At 42.6% G+C, this 23,672-nt stretch overlaps 2 protein-coding genes across 7 annotated transcripts in view; one reads left to right on the top strand and one right to left on the bottom strand.

Moving 5' to 3' along the window:
* The window catches only part of arhgef25a (Rho guanine nucleotide exchange factor (GEF) 25a), a 44,795-nt gene extending 31,214 nt beyond the window's left edge, over nt 1–13,581 (bottom strand). Inside the window, exons 1-2 of one of the 5 annotated variants that reach the window (XM_025059267.1) lie at nt 12,820–13,581; nt 11,064–11,181 (exon numbers count right to left, since the gene is read on the bottom strand). In XM_025059267.1, the coding sequence (XP_024915035.1) occupies nt 11,064–11,181; nt 12,820–12,915 (214 nt within the window). In that variant the 5' untranslated portion in view covers nt 12,916–13,581. Of the gene's footprint in view, nt 1–2,808; nt 3,991–11,063; nt 11,182–12,819 lie in introns of those variants that run through there. The other 4 variants (XM_025059269.1, XM_025059268.1, XM_025059270.1 and 1 more) reach the window with 4 other exon arrangements.
* Nucleotides 13,582–18,744: 5,163 nt separating this feature from the next.
* ankrd33aa (ankyrin repeat domain 33Aa) lies at nt 18,745–23,427 on the top strand. Of its 2 annotated transcripts, XM_008318848.3 has the most exons (5): nt 18,745–19,673; nt 20,815–21,133; nt 21,479–21,608; nt 21,685–21,825; nt 22,181–23,427. In XM_008318848.3, exons 2-5 carry the CDS (start codon nt 20,873–20,875, stop codon nt 22,996–22,998), a joined length of 1,350 nt encoding a protein of 449 aa, XP_008317070.1. In that variant the 5' UTR covers nt 18,745–19,673; nt 20,815–20,872; the 3' UTR covers nt 22,999–23,427. The 2 variants fall into 2 exon arrangements, with proteins under 2 accessions (XP_008317070.1, XP_024915512.1); XM_025059744.1 differs by lacking the exon at nt 18,745–19,673 and having other exon boundaries at nt 20,424–21,133.
* The last annotated feature ends 245 nt before the right edge of the window (nt 23,428–23,672 follow it).

Raw genomic sequence — 23,672 nt, forward strand, 5'->3', positions numbered from 1 at the left:
TCTGAATTATTCATCGTTTCCAAAATTTGACCTTTTACTTTAAAAACATAAACCCAGTAATTAAGGCCATGTGGCCGTCAGGAAAATATTTATTAACGGTATAAACCAAATGACAATGATCTAGACCTGCATTATTATGGCGTTACGTTACTTTTCCAGGGTCTTGCTGTTCCCATTCGTTTCTTTATTGTTTTTGTCACATGACCCTAGATTGTAATCTCAGACCATCGAAGTGACACTAGTGTTTAATCCAAAACCATTCCCGTCAACAAACACCAGATATTATCTGATGTTGCGTCATTGTTGACGAACAGGAAAAGTGTTTAAAGACGGCGGATGACTCTCGTGGAGTCGGACCTTCATTGTTGCGTGTTTTTCCTGTAAATATCAAAACAGAAACAGTCGAGACCCGAGTGTCACGCTTCCATCCCACAAAAACCTGTCACGGATTCATTGGATGAGGTTAAAGGTCAAGTGTTTGAGATGAAATGTCACTGGAGAGACGGAGCTGGAGAACGAAGTCCACATCAGTCACACCTTGTCCCCCTGACGTCAGGACAATTATAGGAGCGTCTTTAATAATTGAAAACATGGACTGGATGTTAGCTCCTTAACACACTGGTGGGACAAATCCAGCGGCAGCAACAGAGAAACCTACTTTATATCCTCTGTGAGGAGGAGGAGGCTCCACATTAATAGTTAAGGTACTCTAATGTAGTTTTATAATGTCACGTCCCAGAGGAGGACTCATGTTTCCCTGCCAGGGTTGTAAGAAAACAGCAAGAGCTCTCCATCTTCAGCTTCTGATACTGAAGCAAAAAACCAGCCGCCTGCCGACTGTAAAAGTTCTGAAAGGAATCCAGAAATCCATTTAGAGTAACGTTCTTATACTGGACGTACCGATGGAGCTTTCTTTTAATAGCCTGAAATGTCTCGCTGGCCTCAACCCACATGTTTACATATTATGATGTGAATGTGTGTGTATTTTCTATGATAACACAGTGTAGGTGCAGCAGGAAGCTGCAGGCAATGGAAAAGGAGAATATCCATTACATAAGAGATTAAGCTAAAGGAATCTGAGGTATGTATCCAGCACACAGTAAGATGCAACCCACCTCACCCCCCCCCCCCCCCCCCCCCCCGTCATGTACCGAGCCTCAGCGGGGAGGTCCGCACTTTATCTCTTTGAAGTAGGCTTGTAAAGGGGAACAAACACATAGCGTGGCACCACGGTGTGTAAACTCATAGACTCTGTTGTTGTTTTAATGTGGACTCAGTGCCAAAGTGACAGGGACCGATGTGTGTGACAGTGTGTGTGACAGTGTGTGTGACAGTTTCTTGAGAGTTTCACTCTCAGGGTTGGGTTACAGTTCCATGACTTTTGTGTAAACTCTAAACAAGCGGCGCAGCTGTGAGCGACTGCGTGATCTCGTCAGCCTTGTTGTTGTGACCCATGCCTCCTGCTGCTTTAAATCATGCACTCTGTTCTAATGGACTGCTGTCCCTCCTGGTGGACTTCATTACAGCAGTTGAAGAGAGTTGGAGATCGAGGCAAAGATACATCAAGAACAGGAAGTCATGGAGGAAGAGTCAGATCAATACAGGTTCTGTACTGGTACTGGATTCTTGATCAACAAAACCATAATAAACCTGGTCCATGTCAGTGTTGGTTACTATGAACTGGTTATAAAGAAAATAACATTACAAATGCTGTGCAACACGAACAGGTATCTTTTCAGACTGGTTTATGACCTGCTTCTGTTAATGTGAATGACAGTGTAAACATGAAGGAGGGAAACAGAGATATGTGGATGTCTGTGTAAATATGAGCTCCATGCTGTTAACTATATCAAGGGAAAATCTTCTCATGAAGATTTAAAGCATGGCTCTTGTTGTCCAACTTTTAAAGTGTAGGATGCAGCTACTACAAACCCTACTCATGTTTCGTAGTACTTGGAATAATATTTTCTGCTTGTTAAAAGACAACCAGCACTACTTCACAACTGTTAGCTTGTAAATAGCTCAACTTAGTGTACACACAAAAGGAAACTTGGTCCATGTTGGACTAAACTATCAGATGGGTTTGTTTTTTTTCCCCAGCATGCAACAGACGGTTTGGTTCAGGGCAGAGGAATGTTTCAGATTCAGTTGTTCAATGCTCCCGACCCCCTTTTGTTTCATACAGCCACGTGCTACACATACCCCACTGACACACACTCATCATGATGAGGACAGTCACTTTCCAAATCCCACTCACACACTCGTCCACTCCCCCATTCTGCTCTCTCTCTCTCTCTCTCTCTCTCTGTCTGTCTCTTAGGGAAGAATGTGTAATGTGTTCCCATCTCTCCTGCTCCACTACAGTCATCTACACACAGGGTTTTCTTCATCTTCTCGCTCGTGCTGTGTATGTGATGAACATCTGTTGCTTTAGCTGGAGGTGGATATAGACTGAGGAGGATTAAAACGCAGTCAAAGGAACGGAAAGAGCGATAAGAGAGAGGTGGGTGTCTGAGAACTGTGCAGGAGAAAAGAAAGGTTTTAAATGGAGAGAGAGAGAGAGAGAGAGAGAGAGAAGAGGATGTAGGAGATGAAGTCCAATGTATTCTTGCTTCACTTCAGCACCGTGAAAAAATGGAACACGCAGATCGCACACAACACAAACAGAGCAAAAGTCACCGAAGAAGAATTTTAGTAACAAACCCAGGAATTTGACAGCGGCTACGAGCGAAGTGATGAAGATGATAGATCGTTTTTAAAGAGTTATATGTGTGTGTGTGTGTGTGTGTGTGTAGAAAAAACACTGACCTCTGACTCGGGCATAACAACATCCACACTTGGCCAGGACTTTACGGAACAAGTGTTGGCAGCCACAGCCTCGGTGGTGGCGATAGTGATGGTGGCCCCTTTTCATGCTGTCGAACCATGAGCAGAGGAGGGCATGGCCCGGGACCCTCTCTGTCAGCCTCTCACCTTCTCACCCTCTGACTTCCTCTCTCAGTCTCCGTCTCTGTCTCGGTCTCGTCTCGTCTGTTTGAGTGTCCACCTCACTCCCCCTGACTGGAGTGAAGGTAAATCCCCCTCCCCAAAAAAAGAATGACAGTTGCTCCTCTTTCTCAGCTGACTGCAGACAGAGTTGAAGTCCACATCCACAGAGTGGAGAACTCCTTAAACGCAGTGGACGAGAAGATAGAAGCAAATCCACATTCACCGGGGTTTTGTCAGCTGGTGAGATTCAGCCAAAGAAGAGCGTATTGTTGTACAGACTGAAAGTGTCCTCTGTCCTCTGGTGTCTTCTGAGTGCTGAGCTCTTGCCTTAGTGAACTGCCTGGTCAAATGACAGACTGAGAGAGGGAGAGAGAGAGAGGGAGAGAGAGTACGGGGAGGGTTGGGGAAGGTGGAGTCTGCAGCTCTAGTTGCTGGCTATTCCAGGATAAGGTCCCCACTCCCCTAATGTTCTGCCTTCCTACCCTCTGCTCCTCTCTCCTCTCTCTTCCCTCTCAGCTGTTTTTACTCTCCTCCCCCTTTGTTTCCTCTCCCGTCTGCTGACCCCACTCTTTTATCTTTTATTCCCCTCTGTTACAGAGTTGACTCGCAGTTTGACAACAACAACGGTTACAGGTGCTTTTCTCCACTGCTCTGTACTTCACCCAGAGCAGATTTTAATGCCGTGTGTGTGTGTGTGTGTGTGTGTGTGTGTGTCCGCTCTCGTCTGACCCCGTGGTCACGGCCACAGCCAGGTCTGCAGTGATACATACGTGCTATTTACAGAGGAGAGAACAAGCTGGTGGAAGGTGTCATGCATTTCGCAGTAAGACAAGAGCAGCGTCATTACCAGCGTCCAGCCTGATGGTGGCGTTCACTGCAGGGATCAGAGTGGGCTTTCCTGCCTGGGAGAGCTCCAGCACTCACTTCTGTCTTCATTTAAAATCAAGAGGCCAGCAGAGTCTGCAGTTGTTTTGTTTTTTTTTCTTTCTGTTCCCTCGAAGGGAGCAGGGGGTCTCAAATTTCATACTGTGTGTGTCTGCATGTATGCATGTGTGTGTGTGTGTGTGTGGGGGGGGGGTCTGGCTTAACTGCTGTTATTTGCTAATCTTTAAAAATACACACTTGGAAATTTTCAGTAATCCTGATTTAAAATAACATTCGATTTGAGGACTAAGCCGAGGCCGTTATAGTTTTCAAATCATTTGCGAGAGCCCAGTAATATGGAGGCAGAACAGTGCCTCAGTGGTCAGGGCTTTTGCCGCACAGTCTGAAGTCACTCGTTTGAATTTGCCATTTGCTCCTCTGTAGTTTCAATATTCCTCCCGTTGCACATGTTTTTCTGTCTTTTCTTCCAAGGGTCAAAAGGGCATGTTTAAGACATTTGTTTGACCAAAGGTGTAAATGTATTTATTGTGAGCATGACACAACACTAGGAGGCAGTACTGCACAACAGGTTATTTTTCACTTCAGATGGAAATAAACAAACATTTAGTGAATCTGTAGAATATTAATAGACGTCCCATATTTCCTGTAGAAATTTAGTTTTTTATGCGGAACCAATGCTGGCCAGTAGGGGCAGGCTCTAAAATAATGTGCGGCTCTGTATGGTTGTACACATGAACACATTCACCAAGCACTGGTGATTTATGGCCCTATCAAACGCAGCAGACAAATGAAAGGCTCTGAACTGTTACTTAACTTTTAGCATAAATTAGCATAAATAAAGAATCCGAGTCAGAGAGTTCAGTTCACTGGTGCAATTAGCACATCTTGACATCTCTTATACGACATCTCTCGTATGTTTCTCTGATGGAAAATCACATCATATGTATACGTACAGTGCAATATGTTCGCCACAGGAAACATGGCTAGACTGTACATATGATCCATGTGAAACCAGAGTGCTGGGCCACGAGGGGTCTGGTCCCTAGAGCTAACGCTAACCCATGTGAAGGGCAGAACTGAGTCGTCACAGAATAAAGGAGGAAAAGACGAAGGAATAAATATGTGGTTAAAACCTCCTCAAACAGAACTCTGATATTTATTCATTTCCTATTTGTCCATGATTACGGTTGTTTCATTCATGGCATCCTTACATCCACGCCTGTGTGTAATTGCGTGTGCGACACAGCTACATTTACACGTGTGTGTGTGTGTGTGTGTACACATAAATATTCATGTCTGGTATAGACACGAGTGTGTACATCTGAGGGAGAATTACTTTGTCTCACGGGAGCGGAGCAGCTGTGGCCGAAGACACGCGCAAACACTCAGCAATCACTCGGTCATGAGTGTTTTCAACACGGTGATCATGCCACGTTTTAAAGATTTTCCCGTGTCCTCTGAGTCAGCACGAAGAATCCAGGAGCTGCAGAGTTTAATTGTCAACGCAACATTAGAGGACCATATTTGGACGAGTGCTTAACATGAGTTTCACCAAATTCTTACTTGTTATGAGTCATCAACAGATGAACTCAGAGTCAAACAGATGTGTTTAATGAAACTGTCGATACACGAGTGACAGGCTAACAATAGTGGTTAGTCATCTCTGCGTTTTGGAGACATTACGTGCTCTTAAACTTAACATTTATTTACACGGACCGAACAGATGCGTTTCTGAAGCCTGAATCTGTTGAACTCATGAGTCATGATCACTGATCTCATCTCATCTTTTGTGAAGTGCATCTTATTGTGGCCATTTTTACAAAAGCTACAATTGTTTGGAAAAAAACAAGGCTGTGATGACCGCAGAAAGAAGATGCCACAGCTTCACAGGAGGCAGAAAGAAAAAAGTGTCTGAAGACTTTTCTGTCCCACGTCTACACCGTCACAGGGTGGTGGCAGTGTTTCCACTGTAGATGTCAGAGTAAACAGATTCTCGCAGTCTCACCCACTGGTCACACAAGCAGCGCACACACACACAAATTCAGCGATCTATCCGTATCTGTATTTACTCTCTGACTTGATCTACAGCCCAAGTAGTTCAAGTCGGTTTTGTTGATGAAAAATCAGTTATCAAAGTGCACTTTGTTCTTTAACATGCTCAAAATATTGACTCAAATGCTGTGCAACATCAATCGGTTCTTTACAAAACAGCTCGTGAATTGAGTAAATCTTCACAGGCCCTCACTGAGCTCAACTTTTTAATCACAATTATAACATCACAAGCTGCGTTGCAGGTCAAAACTCCATCGCAACATTACTCTTGTAACAACATTTTGAGCACTTCCTGCCTCAGATAGTTGCAGTAATCTGTATTCAATACAACATGAGACCCTCACCCTTGGCAAGTTTTTTTTTTTTCATTCTTTTCTTTAGCGACGTTGCTAATATACCTTCGCATTAACATTAGCATTATGCACTAAGAACAGGCTCACAGAGCTGAGAGGCCTGCAGAGACATTGATGTTTTATAGATACAGAGAAATGATGTTTGCTCACATACACATAGATCACTCTCCCCTCCTCCCTCCCCCTCCTCCCTCTCTATTTCTTAGCTCATAATGGATGCCCTAAGCATCTGTGATGCTGTGATTGAAGGGGCAACTCAGCAGAGAAATATTGAGCCGTGCTGCCGAATGTCTCCACTTGTCTGATGCTGACGAACACTGTCCATAAATATGAGAGCACCGTTCAAAGTGAGCAAAAAAAAAACCCAAATCACGGGTCTGACGGCTGAGAATGACAGCTGAAAATGACAAGACAAAATAAGGACAGGCAGACAGGAGTCCGACAGCAGGGGATTACCAGTGAAGACTGCCAGCTGTTTTACACACTGCTTCCACTGAAACACCACATGGGGTGAGATGATAAAAAAAAAAAAAACTGCACTGGCCCTGAAATGTGTTTAAAATTCATGAGGTGAATCTAAAGAAATATTCCATCTGCTTGTAAGGCTGATGATGGCAGTGTGTTTTTCTGCAAGACGCACCAGTAGGGGGCATATGCACTTGTTGCATAAGGTCTGTTCACACAGTCACTGGTGCTGCTTCAAAGCAATGGAAACAAGAATCAAATTGAATTCCTTTTTTTTTCTAATTCTGCTTTTATATAATCAGTGGTTTGAAGGACGGCTGAACAAAACAGCAGCCTTGTTTCTGTGCATTCAGTCCAGACGGTGTCCTCAAAATGTAAAGAAACCTCTGAATATACGAGACATTTGCAAAAGACTAAGTGGAAACGGAAAAGGCAGAACGTTTCCATGTCACGCTGCCATAAAGGAAGAAGCGAGGCTGGGAGGAGAGGTGAGGCATTCAACCATTCATCTCTCTTCTTTTTATCCCCCACAGATGAGACACTTCATCCAGAAAGCCCTAAAAAAACAACTTTACGTGAAAATGTCCATGGAATGGATTTAAATGGTGGTCACACCGTGCAGACAAATGGGTTTGTTTTCAATCTTAGCCAAAAGGGGAGAAAGTATCGCCTTTCCTCTCAGTGTGGGAGACAGTCAGTCACATTCAGGAAGCGTGTTCACAGTGGAATCTCCAGAAAGTTTTTCTGTATGAATCAGCTCGGACCAAGAAAAACATCAGCGTCCTAATGTGTTCTGTGTCATTTTTAAATCTTAAAAAGTCAAAGTTGTGTCTAAAATGAAGACGGGATGAAGCTGAACGCAGTGATCATGTGACCTGAACACAGACAAACAGCTTCAGAGAGAGTCCTAGATATCTCTTTGCTTATTCACAGTGTGTTCTCCGGCCCCCAGCTGACTTTAGCCTCTCCTCACCTCATCAGCCTGCCAAAACATGCTCACTTCGATTTTTTTTTTTTTTTTTACTCCTTCTCTCTCAGTCCTCTCTCTTTCTGTCTGTCTTCATCTTTCAGCCGAACGCCAATTAAGGCAAACTGGCATTCTGGACAGACCGATGTGAGGGGGAGTTTTTTTGGGTTTCCTTGGCTGTGGTCCCGTCATGATGTGACGCTGAGACTGCTGGTCTGCACAGAGCTGCTGTTTTTAGGACTCAGCCCTCCCTGCTGGCACACCATGGTTCGTGCCTGTGTTCTCATGCTCATGCCTGCGTGTTGTTTGCCCCTCAGTACCTCCTGCCGTTGTTCTTAACTATGTGGCGCTGCTCTCAGGCAGCACGAGCGATGACCTGTCATCTGCTCAAAAACCTCAACCTCAATTTTCATGTGCCACCCACAATTACGAGCACACACACGCAATTCGTACAGATTTTCCGACCTGCGCCGTTTGGATTTGTGATATTCTGAACGTCTAAATCTCCTCCGTCCTTTTTTCTCGTTCCCTCTGGCACCGATCTGTGAACCCTGATCTAAATGCATCAGGCTAGCACAGAGACGTTAGCCCTGGAGACACTGCTCAAGGCTTAAGACTGTGCGGGAATATCACTGAGTGACAAAAAAACTCAAATATGAAATAACAGTCAAACCAGTGTAGAATCACCTGCTGTTCAAAAGTTTGATCAAATTTGACTAAAACCAGAGATTGGAAATAAAATATCAGACATCATCATAATCATGCAGTCATGATCGTCTACTCTGGTCTGTACCTCCTCTCTGCCAGGTCACTCCATGGACTGAATTCTAACAGCGCTGTAGAGCAGTGACCTCTGAGGTGTGTGTGTGTGTGTGTGTGTCCAGTGTTTATACACAGTTATGTGTCCGTTACAGTGCTGTTATTGTCTCTGGTTCGATGCAGTTTCCTGTTTGCGTCATGCATTTCTACCTGGAAAAGACAACATCGTAAAAACACTGAGGACGGACACAAACATCCATCCATCACTGATCGCTGTTACAAAACAGACGCCTCACGTTTTGTCATGGGAGGAGGGTGAGACACAGGGAGAGAGGGGGGACACGTCATGGTTCTTTGGTGAAGACGTTGACTTTAGACGAGTAGGTACGGTGAAGGGAAACAGTGGTCAGGATGAAGGGAAGTTTCAAAGACAGGATGTAAACGTGTGGAGACAGCCTCTGTCCTGTGGTTTCATGGACATCTTGTTTTTAACACGAGACAGACGACGCGGTACACACGGCTTTTTAAAACGCCGTCTTTTGACTCACTGGTCGCCAGTTGAACCAAATCAGATGAGATCCGTCCACAGCCTGGTTCTGTTGTCTCTGATTTGTGTTTATTAGCCATGGTAGAAACAGGCAGCAAATATAAAGGTATGGTTTTTATTAACTGGGATAAATTAATATTTAGTTAAACAAAGAAAACAGAAATAAGTAGCAGTTTAATTTCAATTAAAAACAATTTTATATAAACCATTTATTTATATATAAATTTTATATTTATATACTGTATATATAACAAGCAGCAGTCTCCCAAGAGTCGGTGTGTATGTCAAAAAGATCATTTTTAGCTAATGCTACTGTAGACGCAGATGAAGGCCAGCAGAGATTTGAGACTCGTATCATTTAATCATATTGTTGTTGAAGTATTTCCCCAAAGCTCCTGACGTGTTTCAGATGTGTGTGAAGGACTTTGATGAGGGAGTTAACTTCCTTCCCTGGTTCAAATGTGTTCTACCTGTGTGTCACTGATTTTCCATCCAATTTCCAATTTGGAGGAAATTGACCAGTGCAAAAACAACTGAACAGAAGAGTGGGGCTGCGATAAACACTCTAGCATTTTCATCATCCATCCATCCACATGGACCAGAACTTTTCTTCTTTCCTGAGTCCCAGGCTGCGAGCTGGAATAATATTTGGCAGCATTAACCACAGCAGTGCAGCCAATCCTTGTAAGACCATTAGAGATAAGCATCACTGACAGCTTCCTCTGGCCTCAGTCACACTTCTCCTGTGTACAATATGTTCTTTTCTGCACAACAGTTAGTGGTCTGACCACGTGGTATGAACCAATTGACTTGTTATTTTTTATATACATTTACAATATATTCACTTTTTTTTTTGTAGCTTTCCTTGTCTTCTCAACAACAGTAAAACTAGAAGGCACAGCTGTGTTGTTAAAAATAAATTAAAAAAATCGTACAGACATATGGGGGAGCCAGGTGGCTGGACCTGTACAGATGGGAATTAGCTTGTGTCTCAACCACAGGGGCGCAACTCCACCCGTGACAGACAAAAATCCATATTTGAATTTATAATCTTAAATTAATTCATGAAAAAAAGGCTGCAAAATAATGGATGTAATAAATGTATACGACACCCACCTCGGGCTGGGACTGTAAAGCATATGTTTTGTTTAATTATAAATTTAAAAAGAAAAGTGTGATAGTAGTAGACAGATTTAAAAAAAATTCCCATATAAATATAGATGAGAAATAAACATATCACATGAAGGCCCGTCCATTAGTTCTTTTGATCACAGCATCTAATTAATGTTATTAATTTTATGTATGTATACAAAGTTTCCCTAACCTGAACCTGATCCTTCTACAAAGCTCCTTTTGTTCACGGCCACTCATGGAAAATGGCACGGCACGCAATCCCTTCACAACCAAATCAGAGCAAAGTGTAACCACCAGCGATGGGCAGAAGCTGAGGGGAAGCAGCTGAACATGTTTTCCTGCCCCATCTGGAAAGAGTTCCACGTGTATACATACACACACACACACACTCACACACACAAACACACACAAGTGCTCCTATTCCCTCTGCCGTACTTATGAACGCTACATTACAGCAATTGTCCATTATTGGTGCTAATAGTGGATAAAGAGGGTGGAGATTAATGAGAGAAAAACAGCAGCACTCCGGTGACTCCCAGCTGATACTTTCCCTGAAGTTCTTACTTTCTAATGGCCACCATCAGATACAGCTGAGGAGATTATGGTCTGTTTTTATCCACATGTGGCTAACAGGCCAGAACGAGCCGGAATCACATGGAAGGCCTGACTAGTCGATCAGGCCGCGCTGAAATGGTAGTGGATTGAAGAGCGTTTGTTCGTATCTCAGAGTCGTGTCGTTTATGGCGCAAACAACGGGAGGTTTTCTGGCTGAACAGGCTGGAGACGACACTGCACAGACATCTGAGACGTCAAGGCCCAGTCTGAAAGTTTGTCTTTCGGTGAGTGTCTCGGCTCAGACTGGTTTGGTCAGAGCCAGTGTTTGCCCTGTCAGTGCAGATCCTTCAGGTCTTACCTGTTTTGTCTCCATGCTCTGGGTTTTCTGCGGTGACGACCCGCTGCTCCCAATCCGTCTCCCACTGGCCCTGGACATCCTCACTCGATGGGAGGTCCGCCTCCCCCCTCTCTGAAAACTGCACACACAGATGCCCTGGTCAGCTCTGGAGTCGTTCTCTCAGAGAGGAAATGATGGTCAGATTGGACGCTTCATTGACGGTCGCAGAACCACTCGACGTAACACAGACTGCGGGTTTTGAACCCACAGTCTCTGTTACTGTCACACTTTTCCATTACAGACTGAATAAGAATGTGATTAAAATGAACTGAGGTGCAGTTTTTGCCACAGCGTGTTGAAAAGGAACTGCAGTTTTAGTGTGTAATTAAAGCTGCACAACAGCAGCACAGAGGTCTGAAAGGAAAACACATTTGTGGTCCCCGTGTGTGTGTGTGTGTGTGTGTGTGTGGACATTCTGATCACTGCTGGCCTCCAGCAGCAGCGACCAGGAAAATAAAGGATCTCTGTGTCGTTAAAGTGAAGTGAACTTATCAACTGACTGCACTGATTTCCAATCAAATCTCATGGAGTTTCAGACCTTTGTGCAGAGATTGAACTGTCTCTCCCTGTGGAAGGTGAAAGACCAAACACTAACAGACTAAACTAACAGATAATTATTTTGTCGTATTAAGAACGGAATGTTCAGCCAAAACTCACAATTACTTGCACAGACTGAGCCTTTGGTGAATCACAAGTATCGCATGCGTTCTTTTATTTCTCCGTTTGATTTTTCTGTTCCTTGGTTTTAATGACATGACACGTGTTGAAGGTCAGCAGAATGACCAAAACCTCTGACCAGTACTCGGTGTTGTTTGAGGTCACAGAATGATGTTAGTCAGGTGAAATAGTTCTTCTTGTCTTAGTCTGGTTCTAGTTTTTTTCAAATTGTTGGATCATGTTTTTTCCTTTAACTGGCTCAAAATATCACTACAAACGGGTTCCTGTTTAATTGTTGCTGTAATAATAATAATAATAATAATAATAATAATAATAATAATGATAAGAATGCACTGAGAAAATGGATATTCTACTGTTGTTCGTTTCCCAATCCTAGAATCTTTTCTCCTACCGACACTTTTTGTCGACAACAGTCCTATGTGTTGAAAACATCCAGATTTCTCCTTTAAATAGCTTCAAACAGATCAGATGTCAAACCAAATCACCAGTAATGTAATGCAGCCCAGAGGTTTGTGTGTCTGTGTGTGTGTGTTGTAAACCATCGTGGGACATCGTAGCTGGTCCCAAAAAAATCAAAGGACTTTACGGTGCTGCGACTTTATGGCTGCAGTTTGAATTAGAAAAAGGATTTAAAGTTCTGTGTTTATGTAAAAAAAAAATCAAAAGTAACCCTACTGTAACTCAATATCAGCATTTCACTACCATTAAAATGTCATTCTTCTGCCAACAACAAGATCTTTTGATTAACCCTGACTTTTTATAGAAATGTCTGTTCAGTGGATTTTCCTTTTGAGCTGCATTGATTTGATTTCTTTATAACCTAAATGTTGTAATTGTTAAAAAAAAAGATACCAAAGAGCAAATTATGGGTTAGATTAGTTTTGTTTGTTTTTAGATCCATCATTTGCACTGGTGCGACTTATACTCCAGAAAATACGGCTAGGTTATGAATAGAAGTTTCTGCCTGTTTATTTTCAAGGACCTGAGACATTAATTTTTATTTTTATTTTTATTTTTTTCTGAGTAAACACCAACTCACCCACTGTTGATTAGGCATGGCCACAGACGTCAGCACATCAGCCATGGCTCCCAACATCTGGTCAGTGCGTCCCTGGTTCTTCTGCAGAGCCTTCATTCTCCTTCGTGCAACACTTTGACTTCCACCTTGTCTCTGTTGTCCACTCCTGCTTCCTGCGCTTCACGCTCCCGTCCAACAGGAAACTCTGTCACACTTTGCGCTGCCGTCCACCTTCGTTCACCTCGCACGTGTGAAAAAAGATCCTGGAAGAAAAGAGGAAATTCTCGAAGGTCTGGACGTAATGGTCACTGATCGCATCGGTTTGGTCCCAACAGCAAACACAGATGGCTGTTTGTGTGGCCACAGTCCTCCGTCCTTTTCTTATTTATCTTCCTGTTTCCTCATGTTGCTCTCTGAGGTCACTCCGCTCCTGCCTCGCTCTCTGAGTGTTGAGCCAGGAGCTGTGCTCTCAGGGCTTCACCCTCCCTGAAATCCTACTTTCTTCTTATTCATTGGCCGTGAAGGGTCACACCTCCCCTCTACCTAAAACCTGGTCATCTGCCATCATTCATTCTCTTCTTTCAGCCCCCGCTCCTCAGGTTGACATGGACGTAGTCCTTCACCCGACTTTGGAATCTCTCCTGACCTTCCTGAGACATTGATACTTTCTCTCCTTCTCCCTCACTTTTTGTTCGCTGTGATCTCACACACACTTACACACACTCTGTTGATTGTGTAAACTCCCAACCCCAAATAAGGAATGAACAGGGAGAGCATGTAGCCCAGCTACCCTCCACACCGTCATCAATTGTACAAACATTGCTCAGGTTCTATAATTGTACTGACAACTAACAGCAGTAGTGTTCATGTGCTCACTTCAAAAATGCTCCCTTTTGTTACTTGTTCATGGATGGATGAAGCCGGCAGAACACGCTGAGCTCACATGACGCCAGAACTGAAACAAATCACGTCTGAAAAGTTGCGTGTACTCATTTTTTAAAAATCATTCTACCTGTTTCTGTTGAACAGCTCACTGGAATTGTTGCACTGATTTTTGGATTATCTACAAAAAATTGTTAGACGGGAGGAAATTGAAGCCACTTCCAACCTGGGAATGAAAATGACGAGTGGAGGTCTCCGTCGTGGTGGTCCTGTCAGTACGTCAGTGTTTACACATACACCAGATAATATTCTCATTTATTTATTTTTACATTTTGATTTTAGACGAGGCCACAACCTTCATTTTGGAACAACCCCTGAAAAAGTCCTAAAACAATCAATGAAGTAATAAAGTACTTCACTGATTGTTTTAGTCCTAAAACAATCAATGAAGTAATAAAGCACTTCACTAATTGTTTTATTGATGACTTTTTCATCCAGATTTGCATCATATTCTTATGCCGTACACAGCTCCCATTAACCCTGAAAAAGATAAAGTACGAGACGATGAATGAATGTTCTCATGAAGATGACCTCTGACCTTTTTACGAAACTGAGTACCAAGGGAACTACTTGGAACAGTAACACGCAGCCCGTGACCTAGCGATGGTCAGCTGTGCTGTGTTGAGCAAGCACCAATTCCTTTGCTCCCCTGGTGGGGGTTAACGGGTTAACGGGTTAATGGGTTAATGGGTTAAATGCAAACGATGAGTTTCTGTGCATATGTGTCTGTTTATGTTCAATGGAAATAAAGACGGTTCTTCTTCTTCAACAGCAGTGAAGCAGTTTCATGTGAAATAAGTTAAATGACATGTAAAAGTCATGAATAAAGGCTAAAATGCGTTTAGCCTTCTCTACGCCATCTATAGGGAAAACTTGAGCATTGCAGGGAAAAGGCAAAAGTATTATCACAATACAAACCAATTATATAATTTGGACAAGTTTGGCGGGCCGGATTACACAGCTGAACGGGCCGCATCCGGCCCCCGAGCCTTAGTTTGCCCGTGTGTGACCTAGCTCCTTCAGGTACGCTGGTCCTCTTCAATGAATCTGTATGTGTTGGACCTGTTTATATATCCATCCTGCTATAGCTCAGTTCATTTACTTTTAAAACGGGTCCAGACTCGTCTCCAGTCATAATCTCCACTAAGCTAAAGTCCAGACTGAGATCTTCTCACTGCCCTGTTTTGGTCATAAACCGACCTGACCCAGTCTGATCAGGCTTCTATCTTACACGCTCGTACGACCTGCCCCGGCAGTGAAGCTGCCACACTGGTATTTACATTCTGTTTTTGTTTAATTTAAATCTTTATTTATGAGGCATAGTAAAAGTTTTATCTTTTAGATAACACATCAATCCACAACACAGATAGAAGCTGGCTACTGTGAGATATGCTAGGTTTGGAAATTAGATCAGCGGGTGGACTCCATAAGTGCCTTTTTCACAGTACTCCCCCCCTTTTCCACCAATCCTATCTGTGCGAGGATCTTATATTTGCTTTACTGTGACGTGTCTGCTGGTCCAATGTCCTATATAAACCCAAAAGCCAAGCTGCTCATTTAGCACAGCGCTAAACAAGCATGAGTCGTGTTACGTAAACCCTCACAGCACTGGAAGTGGATTGGTTCATATTGAACTGATCCTGAAATAACCAATTTAACCACTGACAAACCTCCAGGTTCTTGACTTCCTGTTCTGGGTGAAACTGTGGCTCAAACTGCAGTTTGTTGTCTAGTGTCCTGTCAGTTTACCATACTGTCAGTTTACCATACACGTGCGTCACAGACTGCGCTGATTCTTTTTCTATTTCTTTCTCGGTGCTCAGCTGTTGCCATGGATACGTGAAGCCATCTTCACGTCTGTCCTCCACAGAACAGGTGGGCGGAGCAAACAGTGGCTCATTAGCATTTAAAGGTGTTAAATTGTGTTGTAATTACTGAGTCCCCCATCACCGCGGGGTAGTTACTGCCTCTCCACACAGTTAATTACAGACACTGAAGTCTCTGTAAGAGTGGCTGTGAGTCCAGGAAGTACCTGGATTACACCCAAAACATTCAGTGTCCTCACAGTCGTCTGACTTCTTTAAACTTCCCTGCTTCGGAGTCAATTACTGGCTCTGAATTTTCCTTGGAATCGTGAGCGGACTTTGAGATTTACCAGTTTTTGCCACAGCAGTGGAACTGCTGTGGCAAAAGATTGAAAAAATGAAGCAATTAGCCGCTGGCAGCGGTGAAGAGCGAAGTAATTACTGGCAGAGAGTCGGACTAATGCTTTAAGAGCAAACGGAAACAAAACGCTTGTTTGCTTTCAACAGCTACTCTGTGTTTCCACATCACTTAGAATCACACTTGCACTTAAACCTGCCATTACAACAAGGTCGGGACGACAGTCTGTGAGAAAAGGAAATTACCTCTGGTAAAACAGAGGTGTCTGACGAGGACACTGTGTCTGTCTATGATGTTTGATCAAGAAAAGCCATAATAGCGAGGACGGATGGATGGATGGATGGACGGATGGACGGATGGATGGATGGATGGATAGGTGGATGGATTCTTATCAATTTTCAATGTATAATTTGAAAACTAACCATGTTATAACAACTTTATAGCAAAAGGTTGAAAGTTAGAAAAAAATCTTTATTTTACATAATATTCAACAGAAACATTACTTGAAGAGAATATATACTGTACATTAATTAAAAATTCAATTAATCTGAAGACCCTTAATTATAGTCATAGGTCCCACTGGGCAAGCAGTTAATGTTAAATACCCTGAGGGCGTTAACATTATCAAACCTGAACCCCGGGAGGGGCGGGGGGGTCCTTACGGCTTTGAAAATTCATTTTTCTGAGTATATTGTATGTCTGACTCATGTCTGCTTCACTTAGACTGGAGTAAAAACAAAAACACCAGGGACTTCCAGTGCCCATTGTAAGAGCGTTCCCAAATCACCCAGAATCCTATTCCTGGCCTTCATAACTCATTCAGCTCCGTTTCCTCACCGCTTCCTCTCATTAACCTGATTCCGAGGGGTTTAAGACGCCTTACAACGCTTTCAAATCTGGAGGGGAAAAATGGTCAGTCTTGGTAATCCTGACATTATAAATAATGAATCCCAAAAAAAGCAGCAGATGCCAGAGAGTGTGATCAGAGTGGCTGCTGGTGCAGAGACGGAGCTGCAGCTCTGGAAAAGCTGCCAACAGTCTAATATTAGTCCAGCTCAGTGCTGCCTTCACAGTCACTCACTGAGCTGGCTAAACTTAGTTCACTGCTTCCCAAGCCTCTTTCCAAGTTCTACTGCTCTGCCACTGACCTCTGGTGGGTACTGCGGTGTCTGGGGAGAACTGCTGCAGCCATCTGCACCGACGAGTGAGTAATTCTGGAGAGGAATTTGCAGAATCGCAGGAAAAATAATTCTTACCCTAAAAGGAAAGTGTAAGAAGGATCAGGAGGCAGGTTCCAGAACAAAATGTTCTTTTTACCCGTGCATTTGTAAAGAAATCTGATGGATTTTCTTAAAGAAAACAGACGCGGGGGCTTCATGTACTGAAATAAACAAAAAGTCATGTTCAGAGTGTGCACGGTGTGCTGTGCTGCCCTCGTCTGGTCCAACTGTCGGCTCTCTTCCAGGACCTTCTGGTTGGATGAAGTCACACGATCACACGAACATCCAATTCCTATCACCTCACTTCTGTTTTTTTATTATTATTATTAATTAATTGTTGATTTTAATAATTATTATTTGCAGTAAATATATATTTTTTGCGCTCCCTGTGTTTCCTTCATTCACCCCAGAGTCAGCCATTTTATTATTTCACTAAAAGTAAAAGTTTTTTTTACTACCACTTTTTTGTAAAGGCAATATTTTAAATAACATTTTTAAAATGTTATGATTATTTTATGACTTTATATTATAGCCTAACGACAGCTTTACATCGTGTGTTACGTCGTGTTTGATTGACTGAATTGACGTCAATATTCACTACGTCCGACAACCAGAAGACAAACTAAAAACTCAGCTGTTGTGCTTGAGATGTCCAAAAAACAATACGAGATTTTACCACTAGGTGGTGCCAATTCTTGAAAGTGTATATTTACCTAATAAAATATGAGTGACTTCATCCAAAGTGACAAAGGCAGTGGCAGAAACAAGAATGACACGGTTGTGTGATCATGTCAAGCGTTGACATTTGAATTCCCGCCAACAGGATGTTGGAAGTTTTCAGTTATTTTTGGAGGAGGTGCGGACAGCAGCTGTAACTTACACTGTGTGTTAATGAAACGTCTGTTTCAAACGTCAGCAGTTTAAATAGTTCGCTCAACAACACTACATTAAGTACCTAAACTGAAATCCCTCGCTTCATCAGAGGAGGGCAGTATTCAGCTCTGTAACAGATACAAGCTGTTGCATAACCTCAGCTGAAGAAAGTCACTGACTGGCACTGATCCGACTCACATATGGGATTTGTCACTCAAAAAAACAGCTCGGAATGTTGTCATAGAGTTGATGGGAAAGCTTCTTTTTTTTTCTTATCAACTCTTTTTAGCTGATGATTTCGATGTTCCAAAATGCTGACTGTAGTTCTTCTCATGGATGTTTATTTTTAATTCTGTCAAAAAAAGATAAAATAAGAAGAATAACCTAATAAAGAAGGAAGCTTAATAACTCTTTTCTCTCTCTTTGGTTTAATTCAGTTAGTAAGGCCAACATGAAATGTTTTTATATAAATGAACAACAAAAAACAAGTAAAAACAGCATTTTTAATTATTTAAATTATTTTAATAGTTAAACTGTAGTGTAAGGTAAAATGTTTATTTTTAAAAAAGTATTTTATAAATTCCAGCAGTTTTTGTCATCTCTTGTTGTGTTTTTGTTTTTTGTTTTTTTGTTCAATGTTAATTTCTCACTGTTTGCCAACAAGAATATTTTTACCTTTTTTAGTTCCTTCTTGAGAAAAAAGTGCTTTCAGTTTTTTGGTTGTTTTTTTTTAAACCTAAACAATGAGCCTTTTATTTGGCGTTTTGGCATCCATTCATTTGAATAAAAACAGTGTTTCCACAGAGAGACTCATTGTGTAACAATGATATAAAGGCAGTTGTTCTTCTTAATGACTTTGGAAACGTGATATTCTACAGGGACGATGTTTTAGTTTATTTCATCTGAACTCTGAACAAACTCAACAGATTATTTTGCATCTACACGGACGGTGAAAGAAACGTGTGTGTGTTTGTGTTTGAGCACGTCTGTCGTGGGAATAATTACTCCCCAGGAGCCTGTGGTCCAACCTGTGGTTCAGGTCCGTCTGTTGTCCCAGTAAATATATTTCCATGGGAAAACAACCCCCGTGTCCCTGAGTCTCTAATCACTCTGTGGTGAAATCATCCAGGCGGGGGTTCCTCAGCAGCGGAGCTGATCTGGGAGCACTAACCTCCATGACTCAATCACAGCACTTTTTTTGGGGCAGTTTGCTTTGACACAACAGACGGGCAGCGAAGAGGTGTGGATGGACAGATTGTGAAAAAAAGCTGAGGAAAAGAGTGAGAGAGAGGAGAAGAGAGCAGAGTCAGTCAACAGAGGGTAAAGGGCAGCACAGTTGGCTGCTGCTGTTTCTGTCTCCTAATCCTTAAATCTTCAGTAATCAGGATGAGTGTGAGAGAGAGCATGTCGCCTGACTTAGGACGGCAGGGTCTATGTTGGGACCTGGACGTCTTACTGACTGATGGAGCTTCCTAACTGGCCAGCAGGGGTGATGGAGGGAGGAGGGGCAGGAGCTGAAGATGGAGTTAGCTTAGAGAGAATTTAACCAGTTTCTCACCAAGAGCCAATAGAAAGAGAGTAAGTTAAATATACCACGATGCTTAGACCACCGAGAGCAAAACCAGGAAGAGCGAGAAAAAAGGATCAGCCGACGTTCAATCGCCAGAATGTTCAAAGGTGAGAGTTCTTATTTTTACTGTTTGAAAGGTTTCTTTTTTATATATAACAACATACAGCTGTGTTCATTTCCACTGTGTTAAATTATAATCATAAATTAGAGAACAAAGAGTTTAGAGATTTTGCAGAAAGAAGCCTGATCAGAAAGAAATGTTTTTGTACAAAAATAGAAAGAGAGTTAAAAATGAGTTTAGGCTTTTGGATTTTTGGATTAAAAATCTAGAGCTCATTTGAGTGATTAGCCAGAGCTTATCCAAATAAAACCTTTAGTGACATTGCATTAACAAATTATAAAGTGATTCTGCAAAAACATAATCTGTGTTGGTCCTAATTTACTGGTTTATTAATTTATAACTGCTCTAATCCAGTAAAAGTTTGTTGATGTAACAAAAATTAAATCCATTTTGGAAAAACTACCAGTTAGACCAGTAACAGCTTAATTATTAAACAAGGGTGAGTCAGTAAGTTCTAAGACAGATGATTTAATGTCCACAGGTCTGCCAGGTGTCCAATGGAATTTCAACAGAATTTATCAGTAAATCAGAAAGTGTGTTTTTCTTTTGTATAAATTTAATCACCAACGCATTTTTAACCAAACTTTAATTTTAAAAAAAAATCCTAAAAGTTTTTTTTATAAATAAATCTCTTTTCTTTTTTAACCAAACTTTAATTTTAAAAAACATTTCCTAAAAGTTTTTTTATAAATAAATCTTCTCTTTTCAGTGTGGAACTGTGCTGTTCAATGAACAATTGCGAACAATGTTGAGAAATCCACTCCTAGTGGACGACCATTGTACAACAGTTATCGCAGTAACACCGTCCCTCCTCCAATCTTTTGTTTCATAACAAACATGCGCTTATTAGTGATGGAAGATCAGCAGCTCTGACAGGAGAGCTAAAGGAAGATGAAGTCTTTATCTGCTTTACAGTCAAAGACCCTCTCAGGTCGGCAGAGCTGTTTAACACGCTAACTTTAGAAGCAGCCACTGTTTGGTTTTTAGTCCTGCAGCTGCACGTGTGAGGTTCAAAAAAGGAAAAAGGAACTGAGAAAAAGAATCCATCTGGTCTGTGTCTGATGTACTCAGACATCAGTCCATTCCCCAACACCTTGTGTTCACCTGATTTTCTCTTCTACCTGCAGATAGTGTGCAGCAGAGTTAAGACCCTGGTGTGATCCCAGGGGAAGTGGCAAGGGTTCCATGGCCAGTGCGGACGATGACCCCCACCTGGGGGCAGGCCCATCTGAGGACGCAGACATCCTCGGGAATGATTCTTCTGACTCGGACAGCGTGTTTTCTGACGATTCGCTGCTCCCCGACTATGAGAGGCACGAGGTTCGGACAGAGCCGGCGAAAACACTGTACCAGGCCTGTGCCAGGAACGACTCCACATCCCTGGGCAGGATACTGGAGCGAGGGGTCACCAAAGAGGAGGCCATGGAGCTGGACATCAACGCCAGGGTGAGGATGAGCTCTTTGGGAAATAATTTTAAAAATCAATGTGTTTATACAGAATTGTAATTGACAAAAAGAAGTCTTTCTACCAGAAAATTTGTAGAATTCTGGGCCCCGTCTCTCACTTTTGGTTGAATGTTTGATGTTTGCTCTGATTTTTTTTTCCTTCTGAAGGTTTGGAAAATATGTGAAAATTAAAAACACAACACAGGTCCAAAAGATAGGGATTAAACTTGTCAAAGCTGTTTTAAACACCAGAGACTCGTATCAGACACATCTGTCTAGGTATATGTTAAAAAGTGGGAACAGGGTTTATTGAAGGTCAGTGTTTTTCTTCTGTGTCCTGGTTAGACTGGACTGATGGTGGCTGTGGCCAAGGGTTCTGTGGACATTGTCACAATGCTGCACAAATGTCCATTTATTGACATCAACCACCAGGACAACGATGGCAATACTGCCCTCATGATCGCAGCCCAGGCGGGTAGGTTCAGTCAGACGTAGACAGTACATCAACTCAACCTCAGGTCTCACAGTAAGCGTTTCGTTTTTCTGTTCAGGCTTCATCACTATTCTAAACTACATCCTCAACTTCTACTCTGCTGTGGACACTGAGATCAGGGACCCCCGAGGATTCACTGCCCTCATTAAGGCCGGTCTTCAGGGCAGAGAAGAGTGTGTGTCTGCCCTGTTGATGCACGGTAGGACCTCACCACATTAGAACTTTATTTATTTATTTGTTTCTTATTTAAATTAGTGGATTATAAGATTTTCGAGCTGCTGCTAGATCATGATCTAAACCAGAGTTTCCCCAAACTTTTTTCTGGGGACCCATATTTTAAAAGTCACAAACCTTTGCGACCCAAGTCAATAGACGTTATTCGTAAAGAATCTCTTGCCAGCAAAATCTCTTGTGACCCACCTGAGGGTCGTGACCCAGTCTTTTGGAAACAATGATCTAAACACTGGTCTAAAACTCTGTCTTATCATCGTCTCCTGTTGTGACTTGCAACCTTTCCACCGTTTCTTGTGTTTTCCTCACGAACTCATGTACAGGTGCGGACGTTAACGCGATGGACCTGGTCCAAGGCCGAGGCATAAAAGACTGGGTCCTGAGGACGGGGAGGTTTGAGACTCTTAACAGACTGCGCCGCCTGCAGGCGCATCCTGTCGCTGAGCAGTTCTGTGAAAGCTACGTTCCTGAGTGGCCAGAGCTGAAGCACCTCGTGGCCAAGGCCACAGCCCCAAAAACAGCCACTCAGAAACTGCGGCAACGCATAAAGGACGGCCTTACCTTTCGCTTTCCTCAGGACCCTCAAGACAACGGGGTGATGGATCACATGGTGCGAATAACCACCGGCCTCCACAGCCCTCTGATATCCACCGCCTGCCGCCCACTCTGCCCCACCAGCCCCCCAGAGATCGGGAAGCGGCGCTTTGCCGTCCCCGAGCTGCTGGAGAAGCACAGCAGCAGAGAGTTGGAGGAGAGCAGAGTTTCTCACAGCAACGGCTCCGTCACCTCGGCTTCTCCCGTCGCTGCACCGGCCAACTCTGTTTCTCTGACCTCCTGCTGCCAGAACTCAAGCCGTAATGACAGCGTGCCGTCGAGAGGCTTCATTCCTCACAGCATGGCACACAGGAACAGCATCTTTCCCTCAGGCTGCATTCCTAAGATTGAAGTGACAAGGTCTGGGGAGCCTACTCCCAAAAAGGAGAAAAAGAAGAAAAGGGACAAGGCCTTCCTGGAGCCTCCAATCTGGAAATACAAGGAGGCCAGAGAAGAGAGGAAGAAAGAGAAGAAGGAGAAGGAAAAGAACAAGGAGAACGACAAGAAGTCCAAGGGCTCCAAAAAGAGTTCTAAAAGCAAAACATGAGGAGAATTCTGCTGTGATTATATTCAAATGTTTGACAAAATGACAGTTCAGAGAGCGGAGATTTGACAAACTGGGGCCACATTATACTTTTATTTATAAATAACAAGCTGAAAATTGTAATGTAAGTAGTCACAAGTCTTTAATTTATATAAAGCCCTAACGTTTTTCTGGTTCTGAATCTGTGGATTAGAAGATGACGTCCGACTTGGTGCCATTGTGTTCTTTATACCAAAGCAGTAGAATGTATAAATGTGTGTGTGTGGAGCTCAAGTGAAAGCGAAAGTGAACGTGATTTATTTTCATTGATGCACAGAGCGCCACCTCACATGAAATCTGAACACTGTCCTCAGCTTTTGACCCGTCATATCATGTATATATATAACACAAAGTGTGAGATAGATGAAAATATGTTTGTAAATAAACCTGGAATAAAAGTGTTGATCTTTTGTAAATGAGTGTGGTGTCAGTGTTTACACAATCAAAAACAATCATTTGAAATACAATATTTTAACATTTTATAAACCACTACATTATCATTTAAGTTCAATAATTATAAACCACTACATTATCATTTAAGTCATTTCAGTTCAATAACTCTCTGTTAAAAAGTAACATTAATCTTTAAAACTGTAAAATCCTCTTTTTGTTATGAATCTAAAATGAAACACACACAT

Source organism: Cynoglossus semilaevis, chromosome 10, assembly GCF_000523025.1.
Source record: "Cynoglossus semilaevis isolate Cse_v1.0 chromosome 10, Cse_v1.0, whole genome shotgun sequence".
NCBI lineage: Eukaryota > Metazoa > Chordata > Actinopteri > Pleuronectiformes > Cynoglossidae > Cynoglossus > Cynoglossus semilaevis.

What these genes read in the sequence shown, in the direction of transcription:
- ankrd33aa (XM_008318848.3), top strand. Translation starts at nt 20,873, where the DNA reads ATGGCCAGTGCGGACGATGACCCCCACCTGGGGGCAGGCCCATCTGAG. An exon ending in AGCTGGACATCAACGCCAGG is followed by an intron (nt 21,134 to 21,478) that starts GTGAGGATGAGC and finishes TGTCCTGGTTAG; the next exon opens with ACTGGACTGATGGTGGCTGT. An exon ending in GTCTGCCCTGTTGATGCACG is followed by an intron (nt 21,826 to 22,180) that starts GTAGGACCTCAC and finishes ACTCATGTACAG; the next exon opens with GTGCGGACGTTAACGCGATG.